The 17,163-nt window shown below is 40.6% G+C and overlaps 1 protein-coding gene across 1 annotated transcript in view; it reads right to left on the bottom strand.

The window, feature by feature from the left end:
* Positions 1-232: 232 nt before the first annotated feature.
* EMCN (endomucin) overlaps positions 233-17,163 on the bottom strand; it is a gene marked incomplete at its 5' end in the record, with an annotated part of 53,003 nt that continues 36,072 nt past the window's right edge. The window contains 5 exon segments of the mRNA XM_082281319.1: positions 233-1,119; positions 2,355-2,417; positions 12,970-13,031; positions 14,074-14,098; positions 15,783-15,878. Of these exon segments, the coding sequence (XP_082137445.1) occupies positions 2,359-2,417; positions 12,970-13,031; positions 14,074-14,098; positions 15,783-15,878 (242 nt within the window). The 3' untranslated portion in view covers positions 233-1,119; positions 2,355-2,358.

The raw sequence follows: 17,163 nt of genomic DNA, 5'->3' as shown, positions 1-17,163 counted from the left end.
ATCAATAGGTAACAAAACTTAGATGATCATCCTGGATCTTGGTCCTACACTTAGACCAACAGTTGTCTTCTTTCAATTTTCAATCAAAAAAAAAGTAATTCTTGGAATGCTACCAGTCAGTGGATTGAGACTGAGCAGATGCTCACAGTAATATAACTTTCAAACATTTATAGTTCTAGAAAGGTAGGGTACATGCAGATAGAAGCACTACTTGATATTTTGGAACTGCCAGTTCTGTACAAATTATAAGAGCTCCTGTAATTAGCACTTGAAACACTCTCTAAACTTCCAGAGTTATTCAATAACCCACAGGAATCCAATGCATTACTCAGAACACAGGGACGAAGGATCATCTGTGAAATTGCTTCCCTTTCTGATTCCCACTGTGTGCCCCAGGCTATATTGGAGTCATATTTGTAGCACACATAATGCAATTAGCCAAGGAACAGGTGAAAACCAACTATTGCCTGCTACATTACAAGGATTATATTCAGTAATTTACAGAATTTAAAAGAGCCTCAGTGCAAGGTATATTCCTCCCTTCGCAGAAAACAAGCACACACTTCAGCATCTCTGCCAGGCATCCCACCCTGTAAACATTTGTGACAAGCAAAGCATGTGCTACAGTGAGGAGTCTCATGGAAAACACTGAATTAATTTTCATAGTGGCTGTTTGGCCAGTCCTGTTTCCAGGGTCAGGCCCTGTTTGTATTCTGCTACATACAATTAAAAGATCCCTAGCTACCATAAGTTCAACAAAGTATACTGACATATTCCTTCCTCTGTGTGCAGAAAACATTTTTAGTAGCTACTATGCAAACATCACCTAATTTTTACATTATCTTCACCCTTCTTCTTTTTACATTCTCTTCAACCTGTTTCCCTGCTTTTACTATATGTGAAAATAATAAATATATATGATATACCAGTAATTAAGTCATCAAAAAATTACATGTCTTTCCGGAAGTGAAAGGAGATGCTTGAGATTTAGAAGTCAAAACCTGGTCATTGACACAAGTGCCCCGATGGTAAAAAGCTTCAGCTGCTCCACATTTCCCATTGAAATGCAACTTTGGTGGGATGTTCCTGGATATCGTGATAAAACAGGCTGCTTCACATCTGAAATGACAAGTGTATCTCAGGATTATTATTCCAGGTAGGGTTGTTCAGGAACATAGGAGCAAGCTAAAATGGAAGACACAGAATAAATCCAATATGGGTTAGACAATAAGGATTAAATTCATTGTCCAGGCCATTGTCTTGCATCCACACAAACTGAACCACCTCTGGGTTTTCAATAATGTAGGCAAAACTGCATTCTGCTGCTCTAATTCAAGGAACAAAGGAGCTAATTTTGTCCTTTTTATTGGCATCAGGAAAGCTCGGTCTCTGCATGCTAGAGGAAATGAGAATAGGCCAAAACCATCAAAGATGTTTCTCACATCTCTGGTCAGCCAGGTATTTCTCAGTGGAGGGTGATGGGACCCATTCTAGAGGGGCTTCATCCTACAGTGCTGGTGGGAGGCTGGGCTTTGCCAGAGCCTCTGTCGGGTCCATCCCACACATGCTGGGACACCCAGCTCCTCAGGCCATCCTTCTCCCCTACCTCCTGCTCTACCCTGGTCACTTAGGAACCTTCCCACAGCTGCTTCCTTCTCCCTCAGCAAAGGACCACAGCTCTCCACAAATGAGAGAAGCAGCTCCATGGGAAGTGGATACTGTGGTGCCTGAGAAAGCTTCATAAATGAAGGACAATGCAGTGCCCACATAAAAAACTGGGTTTCAGAGGTACTCTGATGGTCTCTGCCACCTCACACATAAAAATAGCATCCAGCACTTGCTGTGTATGTTAACCACCAAGGATTTCAAGTGGTAATAAACCACCTCAATCAAAGTGCTGGCTTTTTTCATGAAGTGAAAAAGATTCAGATTTTTCATGGAAAAAAAAGGAGCAAAAAATTTCTGGGTACCAAATCTTTTTTTTTTTTTTTAATAGGTATCTGTCTTTAAAAATCTATTCTTTCTCACACAAACAGAAAGAAAATTCATTCAGGGATTTACATCCAGGAAATGCTGAACAGTTAAAGTCACATGCTCTTGCCTATATAGGTCTGTCTCTGGAGCTGGCAGCTTCTTCAGTTTGCCTGTGAATCTGGTCACGATGGTGTGCTCAAGCTGGGCTTTCTTTAAGACATTTTTCCTTGAGGCTGCTGCCAACTTAAGTCATTGTTCTTTTTGGTTTGCATTTTTAACCGTTTTTTTTAGTTATGTGGCACAATACCGAGACTAAAAAGTATTAAAGGGACTGACAAACACTAATGTTACAGGATGGAAAACAAAGGCTATGAACTTACGTATTTATTGCTGAGATGTGAAGAGTTGCCGAGTTTTATTCTTCCCATGAGATGAGTGCTCTCCTAAGACACAGAAAATATATTTGCATCAGATAAACATGGAAAGACAAAAGGACCAATGAGTCTAGCAGGAACACATCACTGATCACTGTACAAACCAGCCAGTCTCCTTGTCAGATTTACTTAATGCCAAAAACTGTCCACACAATAGATTTTTATCACTCTTCCTAGTTTATTGATTATCTCGCCTGCGATTTGCTCAAAAACGGTGGGTTACTACCACAACATATTTTCCAAGGCAGTTCTCAAGGGGGTTGAAGAGGAATAAGACTTTAATTAATTTATAGCTATGATTAGAACATTGAATTATAAAAATAAGAAGATAGAACTATAAAATTAATTTTTGCCAGTAACATTGACATCAGCTCAGTTCCTCCAAAGCAGAAAAATAAATATTTAAGAACTTCACACAGTTCTCAATCCTCCTTCCCTGGAGAAGCAGAGGCACTACCAGCAGTTACAGGCAGGCAAATAAGAATCCAGATGAGGACGTGTTTACAGATGTCCTATTTCCAAGGGCATGTCCCAGGAATGGCAGTGGAATTACTTTATGTCAGAGATTTGCACATGGAGATGAACAGGGAGTGGCATTCACAGACTGTCCAGAGCCACATGGAGATAGTCATGAGGGTGGGAAACCCCAAGTGCCTCCAGGAAACTGCCTTCAGCCTCCCTACTCACCTGCAGGAGACAATTTAATTCCTCATGCACACATGAGAGGCAAGGAAGTGATGTATTACATTCCAGAAGAAGTGAATATGTGTTAAAAAGCTACAAATGATCAATGGCCTGGGGTTGCAAATTGTAATACAAGTTAGGATTATAGAAAAATTCACGGATTAGGCATTTAAATGATTAGCAGCCAAATTAAATAGTTGCTCTCCTGAAGAGAATGGAAAAGACTTATCAATAGTTTTCCAACAGCTTTTCTTCACAGCAAAAAAAGGCTCTTTAATTTAGTCCAGCTTTTTGGAGATGAGTATAAGACTTGGTATCTGCTAAAAACTGTTCAACAATAATGTGCTGGAATGGTGTTCACTTCCCAAGGGTTCAATTTTGGAAAAAAAAAATTTTAAAGTAATTTTGAAGTGTTGCTAAGATAGAGCTTCAGAAGTTCTGATCATGTCACATTTCAGGTAGAGAAAAGAGAATCACAGGTTTCTTCTAGGAAAAAACTGAAACATCTTAACAAGGCATATTTTTTGTTAGATAAAAATCTTGTTTTGAAAAGCTAAAGTAAAGTGAACCAGTTCAAATATTGCACGTTTTATACTAACAAAGGAATGAGATTTTCAAGAATGCTCATTTCTTTTTTAGTTTTTTTTCCCCTTCTGCATGTCTCTACTTTCCTTGCTTAATATATAGAAATAGAAGATTAAATAGAGGATGAAAGAGAGAAGTTGGCAAAACTGTTTAAAAAAAAAGGTGATGGAGAAATTAATTGTGAAATATATTACCTTGCAGAAGATAATATTCAATAGTGGTAATAAATATCAATACTTTTCTATCAATTCCACTCTCAGCTGTTTTTTTCTGCAGACAGATTCACATGGAAGCACCCCAGGAAAATAACATGTCTAAGGGCAGGCTCCAGAGTCAACATCCCATTTATGCCACTAGACCTCGGATCAGTGTATGAAATGGGCGAGCAGCGTTGGCTGCAGAAGGCAGTGTTTGAGTGGTACCTGCCCGCAGCAGTAGCCAGGCCAGGGGGGGTGACTCTGCCTTTCTGCACATCCTGAGACTGCAGCACACAGACACTCACGCCCTATCCAGATTTCCTGCTGCTACACCTTTTATCCCTGGAACAGTGAACAGTATAATATCAATGTCTGGTGAGAAATGGATGCAGGCAGGGATGCTCTATGTTGCTTTGCACTTCCAAGAGGGCAGGAGCCTGCAAGACTTGTGAAACGAAACCAAGTTATGGCTGCTCCATGGTTGCAAATATGCCTGAAGATATTTGTGTCATAAGGTCTGCGATCATTAGTGCCAGCCAACAATTCAGTGATGATGAGACAATGATTATACACTGGAGAAGAAGTGGTCACAGATGCTCTCTGTTCAAGAGATAAAAGGGTAATGGATGGGTTTAGATACAGGGCTGCAGTATGCCTGGAGATTGCACAGAGACGTGTCCAGATCAATTTGGGAGTTCAATGGTTCAGCAGTTTGATGTTCTGCTAAATATCCAGATGCAACTCAAAGGGCAAACCAAGAACATTCAGATTAGGTGCAAGTAAGAAGACATTTATAATGATCTCAAAACAGCCTTAACTGACACAAATAGGTTCCAAGACTGAAAAAAACCCAAACTTGCCCCCAAACCATCACCCACCAAAACAAATGGGTTGAACCTTGCTTCCCATAAGGGAAATGAAAACTAAGTACTTGTGTTCGGTAGCTTGTTAGAACAGATGGCATTTTAATAGACTGAAGAAATTATTTCACACTGAAGTTTTTCGTGACTGAGAAAATAGAGTGGGCACTGGAGGTGCTCAACCAGTCCAGATAGATTACCTGGATCCTTTGAAGGCTGTCATAGAATCATAGAATTGTTAAGTTTGGAAAAGACCTTTAAGATCAAGTCCAACCATCAACCCAGCAACATCACCACGTTCACCACTAAACCATGTCCTCAAGTGCCACATCTACACATTTTTGAACACTTCCAGGAATGATGACTCTGTCACTGCCCTAGACAGCCTGTTCCAACAACAACCCTTTTTGTGAAGAATTTTTCCCTAATATCTAATCTAAACTACCTTGGTGCAACTTGAGGCCATCATTGAAAGAGAAAGGGCGTAGTTCCACAAAATATACCAACAAGAGCAAAATTGCTGCACAACATTGTCAGTGAAAAACTGGGATTTTATTTATTCTGGATTATGCATTTAGAGAAAGATGACACACAAACTCTAGTGTTGTGCAGCAGGAAATGGAAGGTATCAGGAGAAACTTGAACTGTCAGCTGCTCACTATATAGGTATTCAGCATCTTGAATAAAGGTATTGGTTGGTGTTCTGATATTCTGATCCAATTTGATGGGTACTATGGCAATAACTTTCTGATAATGGGTTGAAAATTCACTGTACATTTGTCCACCTTGAAAAGTAAGTGCGCAGCCTCAGAAAAATGGGAGATGAAGGAAACTGGAAGAAAGTATTTAGTGCATTTAAAGTGCTACCAACTGCACAGCTGCAAGTGCTACGTGACCCCCTTTACCTGTGGTCCTGCCTTGTGACACCTCTCCTGATGGAGGAGGAGTTGTGGGCTCAGATAGATTGGCAGAGGGCAGTGAGAAGCCAACCTCATATATATCACGCACTTCTACAAAAACTGAAAGAAATGATGCACAGTTTGAGAAAGAGGCCTTAGGCAGAATATTTGGAAAATGAAATCAGATACTGATGTGGAAGTTTTAGCTGACATGCAAAGCCTGCCATTACACCTTTTATTCTCCCTCTCATCCTCCAGTGTTGTATCTGTTTGTTGATTTTTGTCTGAAATTGGATTGCAAAAACAAAGACATAGGCATCATGAGGTCTCTAACTATTACTGTCATATAACAGACAGATCTCTAGTCAAACTATCAGGTTCATTGCTGCAGGAGGCTGCAGATATCACAGCAAACAAGACAAATTTGTGGAATTAATAGCCACTGAAATCTGTAAAACACCAAGGATACAAAGTCTGATTCAGGATGTCTCCAAGCCACAGGCTGCTGGAAGACTATGGTGGAGGACAGGTTATTGGAGTCCTTTCCTGTTTGTCACGCTTCCTTTCACACCTCATGTGATCCACCCTCAGTGACAGGATTTGAGGCTACATAGATCCAAGGTCCGAGCAGGTACAGCTGGCTCAGATGATGGTTTCTTAGCCTCAGTACTAAAGGAGTTGGTGCTGTAGCAACCACCACAATACAGCACTGGTCTTTCACATACACAGCCTCCATGTGGCTACCCTTTGAACACTTCTGCTAGAGCCTTGGTCACCGATCCACCCAAAGAAATTGGCAGTGTAAGCACTGGGCCTGATCCGATACACCTTGCACACATCCTCCTCTAAAACATGGCCATGGTTCAAAAGGATAAAGATAAGGAAGATGTACAAGAAAAAACCCCAACTTTTGTACTCATAAATCCTCATCCTTCAGTGTACTTGTTTTGAGTTCATAGAAGGTAGACTGAGTACACAGATACTGAGGGCTGTTCCAAGCTGAAAGATAGCCAGGAAAGAAATAGTGCTGCAGTGAAAATGCAGGGTTTTCTTCCTAATTAAAATTTCACTTGTGCAGTATTTGTTTTGATTTTTCACTCACAAATATATCCATTTCTAACTATTAATGTTGCATCCTGATGCCAATGTATGTGAATAAGTAATGGGTACAATCAACTGAAATTACAGATTACAATAAGGTCAGTTTTGAAGCTCTGAAACAAACATTTCTTTGTCTCACCGTTGTGGAAGGATATTGGATTAATCTCACTACAATTGGCCCTCTTCCCCTGCCCCTCCACATTTGATTCAGAATCTGAATATAGTATTCAGAATACACACACACTGCAGAACATCATGACATAAAAAAGAGTACAGATTGAGTACTATGAGTACAGAAAGCCTTTGACCTAGGTAAAGCCCTCTGACATTATTGGGAAAGCTGGAAGAAAAAGGATGTAAAAATAGTCTTTCACATAAAAAATAGGCTGTACCGCATCTCAGATTATATTGTCTGTAAGAAAGAAATTAATTGTGCTGTTATTTCACTGTAATATCTGCTGCTGAGAAATTGCTGGTAAGTGGCACTCAGGTTTGGAGCAAAGAATTAAAGCAAGCTTTCCATAAAATCTGATTGCAGAAGCCTATCTTTTATAAAAGTATAAAACTACCTCTGCAGACACAGGAAACAAAATGTCTATTTTTACCATACTGAAATAAAAGAAAGAGGGGTGTATTACAGATGCTGGAGAACAGCATTAACTGGGAACCAGTGGCTGGGTTTGATGTGGGCCAGTGGGTCCAGCACCTGCAATGTACTGCAGCTCCCCTGCCACACACTTCACCATTTCCCTGCAAACTGCTCCTCGCTATGGCTAGCACGACAGAAGGATCTGAACAATTCACCATGGCAGAGAGAGGGTGTGTGGAAAAGTTCAGGCGAAGGACAGGAAGGCAATTGCTGCCGAATGGGCAGCAAAGGGTGGGAGGTGGCTCCCTCATGAGGAGCATCTCAGAAAACTGCAGGCTGTAAAGTCAGCAAATGCTTCACAGGGGAAAACATCACCTGACCCTCAGCAGTCTGAATGTAAGAGACTGCTTTAAAAACCCTTGAAAATATGCACAGCTCACAAGTCAAATCAGAAATACAGAAGGAAGCATATGCTGTTTTGACTACGGTTTGACTATGTTTTTGACTACGGTTTTGTCCAAAAGTTTCAGCTGGAAGTGTGTGCAGTCAGAACTTGGTGGTGAGAGTAAACACAAACAGAGTCCAACCACAAGCTGTAAGGAGCTAAGAAAGTTTATTCCACAGTTTCTGGGAAGAAAGAAACACAACTTCAGGCTATTATACAATACAAGGTTAAAAAAATAGAGTATCAGAAAATGAGAAAGAGAAGGAAAGGGAGGGAGGTACTTGACATCTTTTTCTGTTGCAAGGCGAACCTTTCCTACAAAGTGTCATCTAGGTGTTCTACCTGCAGGGGAAAAAACATAAGACCCTGAAACTACATCTCAGAATAGGAAACAGAAAAAATCAGTATCATATCCTACATTAGCAGGAACACCCACTCTTACCGTTCCTAAGCATGCAGCATGCCAGCAGACTGCTCTTCACTGACCTACACTGCTTATCTTGCAAGTAATTGGAAGAGGGAAGGGAATTTCCATTGACAGAGTGTTCTCATCTAGGGGGTCAGATTCTTCTGCTCCTAAAGACATCTGGATCCTAGATATAAAGAAAAAGAGGTCAAAGTCCCAATGCATGTTGAGAAACCTCATGGCCCACTATGGAACCATGCCCCCTCACAGGGGTAAATTTCCCTTGGTTGGGTCTGTAATGAGGTAAACCCCAAAGATTTCTTACCTTCTTAAATGTCACGGTCTGTGCTTAGATGTACTCAACATAACAGGAAACGAGGTCTGCATCAGCTCCTGATTTGTCCCATTGTACCAAAACCACATCTGTGGTTTGATGAGTGAGGCAGAACAATTAGTCTCAGCATTTGGAGGGTCGTGGAAAGCAGTGACGAAGACAATGTCATCCGACCACACTGTTTCAGAACATCACAGGATTTTCCATGTCCATGCCCTAGCACCACTGTGGGTTGTCTTGAGGTACATTCAGTTGAAGCAGCAGATAACAGGTCTAAGGCCATTATTCCTGTTGAACAGCAGCAGCTTTTGGAAGAGATGTGGAGCATATGGAGAATGCAAGTTTTTCTGTTTCCTCGGTTCATGCTATCGCGCACTGCACTGCCATCTCAGAGCACCTCTAGGTATTAAACGATCTCTTTCTCCAGCATGATTGCAATAGGTTAAAGGGGTTTCAAATGGACCAGGTTAAGTGTCTCCCAAATATCCATCTTTGCCTGGTACATTTTCTCATCTCTGTTTAGTAGCAACACTTGAAGTTTCATTTTCGTCCACAATGGGTATCTTTGGAAGCCCTAATGCAGACAAGTACCACAGACCCTTCTCCAGCCTCAGGTGCCTTTCAGCAAACTCAGTGCAGAACAGGCAATACGTCTACAAGCCAAGTAAGTCATATCCTACCCTTTCACGTCAAAACAGCTCAGTCTGGTCATAAATCATGCTTTATTGGGTCAGCTTATGCTTAGGTGCCAGGATTATACCCATGCCGGAAATATTATGTCACCTGCACATCCCTACGAGACTTTACATTGAATATTGAACTGGTGTGCTTCTATTAAAAGGCCTTTCATACATTTTACATGCTCTAGAATAGTTATTCCAGGCAAGGGCCATAAAAGAAAATTGTCAAGTCATTACTCAGGTATCAATACTTTTATCACGCATCATACACCTGTATGGAGTAGCCTTACCCAATTTTCTATTTACTAACCTTTCTGTAACGGAACAATTTTCATTCCTCGACATTTTTCATCAGTCCTTAAAAGGTGATCAATACCCTTGCTGTTTCTCAGTGTAATACACAAGAACCCTTACAGAAAAAGTTAGGTCTGTTTTCAAGACAGGCAATACTTTAACCTCATAGCTGATGGTATTGATCTCTTAGTCATCAATTAAAACCCTTCATCTTATATTCTCAGGAAATATAATTGTCACTGACAAGCTAAATGTGCAGTTCTGTAGGCTATGTTGAATCTCAAATAAATATTTTTGCAGGTAGATTTTCTAGAATGCTGTATTGTAGAAGACCATTTATTCTCCCTAGGGAGAGTCACCCTAAATTTGCCTGTACAGCCAACATGAAATGGCTGCCGTAAGTCCTGCATTTGTACATTAGTGTAAAACTTCTGAGATGATTCAGCATCCTGAGCATTTTTATCCAAGACGAGTTTTCAAGTTAGATGCAAGAACAGGCACTTATCTTGCATCAGGTGTTGCAGTTCACTGACAAACATGCATGAAAAATTTACTGAGTCTAGTTTAGTTTTCGGGTTTTTTTACTTTACATCAATTCTACACCAGTTGTGCCTTAGAGCTCAAAACCATTAGCAATTCCATCTTTCTAAGAAGATTTATAAAAAATGAGAATATTAAAGCTCCATTTTACCTAGTGTAATACCATTAAAAAACATTACATTAGTCCAGGCTTAATTGAAAACCATTCTTTTCCTGTATTCTTTTCACATTAATTGTAGGTATTTGAAATAATACTCTTGAATTCAGCTGTGTCTCTGAAAATGGAGTCTTTCCTTTTCTTTCATTTCATATCCAGAACCTAATTTTAGAAGTCCTGAAATAGGATCCTTCAGTAGTCCATGGACTGCCACAGGTCAGCCCGCTCCAGCTCAAGGCAGATGGGATAAACAGCCCTCTGGACATATACATCTCTTTCAACTATGTGCAGCTGGCATAGTTTTTAGACAGATAAAATAAGGCAAGATTAAACTCACCATAACCTTTGATCAAGATCTATGCATGACACTGACACAGGGTCTTTCTAAGTTGCTAGCTTGAACAGTTTGTAGGTCCTTATTTGTCCTGTATATATTTTACAAAATTATATAATCTCAAAGTCTTCTGTTTGGAATAAAAAGCAAAAATTAAAAAAACCCCAAATGTATACTTCTAATAAAGCTTAATTTGAATACAAATCAAAGCAGAATTTCATTGTATATATGCTTGACCTTAGGGACGAGCTGCCTATTCATAGTGAGAGGATGATGTAGCCCTGCCTGTAAAGTTAAGGCTGCTCTTTAGAGCTTTCTAATTTTAGTCTTTCTACTCACAACTCCTTGTAGTTTTGCTGGTACGTGCAGAGACAGCCACAACACACACTTTCTAAACAGCTGGACCAAGGAAAGAAGAAGAACACAGGCAAAGAAGTTTTATGCAGGGCAATTGCTGTCAGTAGTTGTGAGAAGGCCCATGAGTCAGACAGTTCTTGCACCTATACTATAAGAAATATTTGCCTTTATGCCTGAGCTTTTAACGAAGCAAGTAAATCTGATTTCAATGGGGAGGCATCCTAACATATTTGAAATACCTGTATGAGTGACAGATATTTCTGGAAGAAAGAGACTCCTCTGCCAGAGTGCTTTTAATTTAAGAAGTAAAGTGACTCTAAAAACCTGGGCAAAAGCAGGACTTCAATTTATGTGAAAGCATGTTTAATTTTGAAACATATAATGATGTAAGAATTCAAGAGAAAATGGCAGCTAGTTTAAATATGAATTGTATTAATGAGAAGAGGGCAAGAATCTTGTCTTCTAAGTGGTTATGACTCAAACCTTCTAATTATAGCATGCACAAATCATACTTCAGTATAAAGAAATATCAAGCATCCTCTGGATGGAAGATGCTCAGATAATCCGTGAGCCAGTAGCTGATTAACAGGCACCAGAGCTCATCTGGGGGAAAAAAAAGTGAGCCTGTGTCTTTTCTCATTTACCCTGCTGTAAGCCACAAACATTTCTGCTACTGTTAATGAAGTCACTTTATTTCTGAAATGGCATGAGGGCAGAATCAATCAAAAAAAGTCCATTAATTAGTTTCTAACTTCATTCAGTTTAAAACAAACAAACAAACAAACAAACAAACAAACCAACCCCACAGTGGGGCAGAATGATGTGTCCTGTGGTGGAGCAGGCCCTTCCTGTCCCACTCTACCCCTAGCTCTGTGTCATGAGGCCATGGGGAGGGACCTTGCCCGACTCTGATTTGTTGCAATTGCTGCGAGAGAGGCCCTGTAGGCGTTTTGGACTGCATGAAAACTTCTGGGAGTTGCAGAGAAGGCTGGAGAGTCTAAACTGTGCCTCTCCAGCAAGCAGAGGATAGTTCATATCAAGTGCTGTATTTCAGAGGACTTCCCAAGGATTTGGACAAAAGGAGAATGCAGTGATTGGTCAACCTCAGAAATGTCAGTAGGAGAAACAGATGGCCAAAAAGCTTAAAGACAAAAAAAGAGCTTTATACCTAAAAACTAGGAAGCAAGCGATGGAAAGATTTCTGCAGATGAGGGAGGACCTACATGACTGAGAAAGCATTGGGTGAAGGTGTGAAGTTTCACCATGGCTAGCTCTACCATGAGAGATTTAGGGGTTTTGATTGATTAGTCAGAATTTTGTTCTGCCTCAGTCTTATTTTGTGCTACTCCGTTTTTTTTCAGAATCTATAACTGCATCCACCTCTTTCCTTTGAGACTTTGCTTTCTTTTGTGCATGTTATGAATAACCTTTGTTCCTTTAGGCTTTATACCACAGATTTTGTAAGAACCTGAAGCACAGGACAGAGGGATTTGCAATGAGAGTAGGATTTTGAATGCAAAGGGTTACTGAGTACAGGGCTCAGTCACTGTACACTGACTGACACCAACTCCAACAGAACCCTGATTACATACAGCACTGACCCCAAGCCTTTTGATCGCTGGGATATTAGCTCAGTTGGTTGGAGCATGGTAATAACCACATTAAGGTTGTGGGTTTGATCTTCATGTGGGCCATTCACTTAAATTCACCTGAGGGCCCCTTCCAGCTCAGAACATTCTGTGATTTTGATATTACCAGTCTTCAAACCTCCTTTTACAGCCAGATCTAGCTGATAAATACCATGATCACTGTTACTCCTGAACATGCCTAGCTAGATCACTTACCATCAATGATTTAAAAAGTATTTTCCTAAACCAGTCATACTTCTCATTCCCAAGTACTGACAGCACACACAGAACAGCTGAACTGCAGCTCTACAGGATGCCAGTCTGGGGATTTGCACTGTAGAGGAATTGTTTGCAGCAACTTTGACCTGACAGAAAGTGAACACGGGCTTGCTATAAGAAATGACATCCCAAAAGCTGCTCTTCTCTGAGCTCAGACAGGGAAACAGACATACACACAAAGGCAACACTCACCAGTCTCAGAAGAAGTCGTCTTCACAGAAAGAAGTTTGACTCCTTCTTTGTCTGACTGGGCCCTGTTGAAGTCAGAAAACATTTAAGCAGACAGTCAGCACACATGCTGGTCAGCCAAACAAAACTCTAAAATTATGGTCCCGAGGAGGCAGCACCTACTCCAGTCTACACTGGCAGGCTTAAAAAGGGCTTTGCATGGGGTCATGAAGTGGAAATCTTGGTGGTGGAAAACACCATATAACAATATCTCTGAAAATACCTTTCTCTTACAATATGTAATAAGTCAAGTTTAATGACTCCAGGCTTAATCTAGGACTTCACAGAGGAAGTACATCTGGGGAAAAGGAGTCATACTTTTTCTGCAAAGCAAGCCCTTTAGACATATTGAATTGCAAAGAAGGACCACTTCAGATGCCCAGGGAGTCAGGGCTACCAAGTAAATCAGCAGCCCAAATGTTGCTTTTGGTCATAGAAGTGGCCACTGCCAAGCTCAATGTCCTTTAGCACGTATCTTCTAATGGATCTTTCTCAGTTTCCCTCTCCTCACACTCCTTATGCTGCTACTATTTCAACTGAGCCTATGCAAATGGTCTAGTGGAAACAAGATGGGACAGAGGAACATGATATAATTGGGACCAAAAGAAATGTAAATATAAATATAAAAAAATAAATAAATACAAAAATAACCCAGAATAAAAAGGAAACACATTAAAAAGAAGGAAAACATGAACAAAAGAAGGGGGGTGGGAAAAGATGTGGGGGGAGAGGGGAGGGATCAATGGGGGAAAAAGTGGAAAAAAAAAGAAAATTACTGGGCCAGTGAGTCCTGTGGCACAGTATAAGCTGTTTATCCATTTCAAAATGACCACTTGCAAAACAGTTGAGAGTCACCACATTTCTACCCATGCTGAAACAGCTGCTTATCATGCATACAGGTCTACAATAACTGCAAGTGCAGCACTTTCAACAGGATATTTCTCTTTGGGGTGGCAACTGATTATTATGTTTGAATAGAGAAAGATGAAAGAAAATCCTATGCAAAATCTGCTACATTTACAAGTGCCCTGTGATAGATCTCCAAGCAATGAAAAGGATTCAACTTACTGTTCAGCGCCATTCTCTTGTCTCTCTGTAAGAAGAAAAACAAGTTAATATCATTTTGACTGCTGGAACTCAAACCCCAAATGTTTAGACATGACTGTTGCAGTTGCTGGCACAAGGCTCAGTTGTAATTTTGCAGTATTGCATTAAGTTCATTCACACAATCAATCAGCTTGAATAGTAATTGTTATTTTTCTGGTCATCTATGGAAGCGAACTGATGCTGCTCATACTGATGCTTCTGGAAACCAGGGAGAATGACAGAGGACTTGCCCAAGAGCACAACAGAAGCACATTTTTCCCTGCAGCTCCCAAATCCCTGGGTAGCTGGCACAGAGGACATGAGCATGCAATGGTTCTTGAGTACACAACAACTGAGCTAAAAGATACGGGCTGAGGGGACTGAGGGAACAAGGGTGTTCCTGAGGCCGTACCCCTGTGGGGTACAGCCTGGCACGACATCCAAGAACAGAGTTTGTCATCCCCATCGATGAGGAACAGGTTTGTCTCCAAAATGAATCATATGCTGAATGTATTTTATGCTTATGTGCAAGTGTGGGCAGATAGAAGGGGCTGGGGGTTACATCAGAGACACGGCACCAACTCCATGGCACCAAATACAGGGCTTTCCATCCGCAGGAGAAGTGCACTGGATGGGCCTGGGCAAATCCTACAGGAAGCACCACAGATATCTACTCTATCTTCAAAATGAATTTGCTAATACAGTGCCTGATGACATTTGCGCAGAGGGGAGGCTGGTAAGGAAATGTTCTTCATCTCACATCTTTGTCTCTTGACTCTGAATATTCAGTAATTTCCTAAGTAAGGATCATACCTTCCTCTGTTTATCTGGGTCTGTTTTGCCATGTCATTGGCTAAATTGGTTGTGACACACTGTTTGTCTTGGTTTACAGTTTCAATAGCCTGTTGTGATTTTGTATTTCCAAGGCTGGGTGATTTCACAGCTCTGCACAGGTCTCCTAACTCACGGCAGCTCACAGGGACAGAAAAACCACAGTCTGGATTCAGATCTGGGTTTTCACTTAATGGAGATTTACACTTACCTGTGGCCTACTTGGGCAGCCCTGAAATATTCATCAAATGGACTCTGATGGAGCTATAACCCATTATCTTAAGTATTTAATGGACAACAGAGAAACAGATACTGATTTTAGCTGCTCTGTCAAAATGACTATTTCTGCAAATACTATTTGCTCAGGGATTTTGTTCCATGCACATTATACTGTAACTAGAAAATTTTACTCATGCATCATGTGCATGTGTGTGTGTGTGTGTGTATGTATCAGGTATATCCCAAAAGAAAACATTGATATTTCTTTGCCTGTATCCAGAAGAAAGATAAAATAAATAAAGGGATTTTGTTGAATATCTTCAAATTTAGTTTTCACTGTCTATTTCTATCTGATTGATTGTGTTAGCACAGGTGTTTGTTAGCTCTTTGTAGCTGCAAAATCATGAACAAAAGGCTTTACAGCATTATATGTTCTCCAAAAATCATTTTTGCTCACTCTGCTCTTCCTACTGATTTTGAAAATGAAGTGTTAGTTTCCCACTTTAGGCAAAGCACTTCAAAATACAAAAGGCTTTCCCACAGACTGCCACAACAATGATGGTTAAGGTAATCTAAAAGAGATCTTTTAATAATGAAAAGCACATTGATTTCCCCCCCCGCAGAGAAAGCAAACCAAATACCTGGAGTTTTCTTCTGGCACATCTTGTACAAAGCCACCAGTGAGAAGACAGAGAGGGTAATGACTATCAGGGTGATGACAATTGGCAAGATAACATCTGCAAAAGAGGGAGAACAATTCTGGCTGCTGCCTCTGACTTACATTGCCTCTGTGTATAGGCACTAACACACACTAAGGTGAGAGGCACCTCCAGCTCCATTTCACCAAACATCACCCATTTCTCTGGAGCAGGGTAACCTGCTGCTCCTGTTACTCTTCCTGCAACCACTGACCCTCAGGCTTGGACTCTCTGGGGAGGGAAGACTGAAGCACCTTCCTTCTCCCACCTTTACTCCTTCCCTGACACTTGTGCTGCCCCGTGGAACTGCTTTCACCCATTTTTCAATAAAAGAACAAAGCACCTGCTCCACTGGGTCCATCATAATTTTGAGGAAAACACTCGTCATTCAACCCCAATGCTGATGGCCTCCAAAGGTTTTGTGAGAAAGTTGTGTTCCAGAAATAAATTTTTTGAACATGCAATTTATTTTTTCCTCTTTTTCCAAAAAAAAAAAGAAAAAAAAAAGAAAAAAAAGAGACCTGTCTGAAATTCAGCAACTGAAGTGATTGTTTTGCTTTTAGCATTGTGCACCCAGGAAGACACCAAGGAATTACATAATTCAGTAACATCCCCCACAGCACTTACAACGAGGGATAGAAAATGCAAGATCTCCTTTTAAAATGAGGACATTTCTTTCCTTTTATTATTTCCCACCATCTGCCATTTCCTGACAAGTGTTTCCCAGCCAAGAAGCAGAAAAAAAAAAAAGAATTATGTAATGAAGAAAAGCTTTCCCAGGGAAACATATAAACCCAGCTTCTCCCTTTTTATCTTTTCTCTGGCAGCAACCGGCCACATTCAAACTTATCAGGCACTGTTCCACCTGCTGGCCTAAACCCTGTGTCAGGGGGAGGCTGCATTCAATGGCTCTCGATGCAATTAATATTTAATATTCATATAGATGTGTCTGTGCATCTATGGAACTAAAGGGAGACTGCTTACATTGGGAAAACATCAAACATATTTTGCTTAGTCAGTATGCTGGGTAGGAAAGAGCAAATCTGCAGCAACACTCTTGCCCCAGAGATGCATAATATTAAAATGAAAGATTAAGTAGCATGCATCAGGCAAATATCAAGTGCTTAAAGAGTCTGCAGAAGACTGCCTCCTGGACCTTTCCTCCCATGTTGATAGGAATAGTATATGTGTATCATACATTCACAACAACACACTCATATAATATGTACAACATGTATATGAGCAACTTTTTTGTATGTTCCCTTGTGTCTTCTCTCACAGGGGATGACTCTTTTTCTCTCTTTTTTTCTTTTTTTTTTTTCAA

The sequence above is a fragment of the Coloeus monedula genome (assembly GCF_965178545.1).
Source record: "Coloeus monedula genome assembly, chromosome: 5".
NCBI classification, from domain to species: domain Eukaryota; kingdom Metazoa; phylum Chordata; class Aves; order Passeriformes; family Corvidae; genus Coloeus; species Coloeus monedula.
Note: the sequence above shows the minus strand (reverse complement) of the source record. Positions and strands in the feature narration are given on the sequence as shown.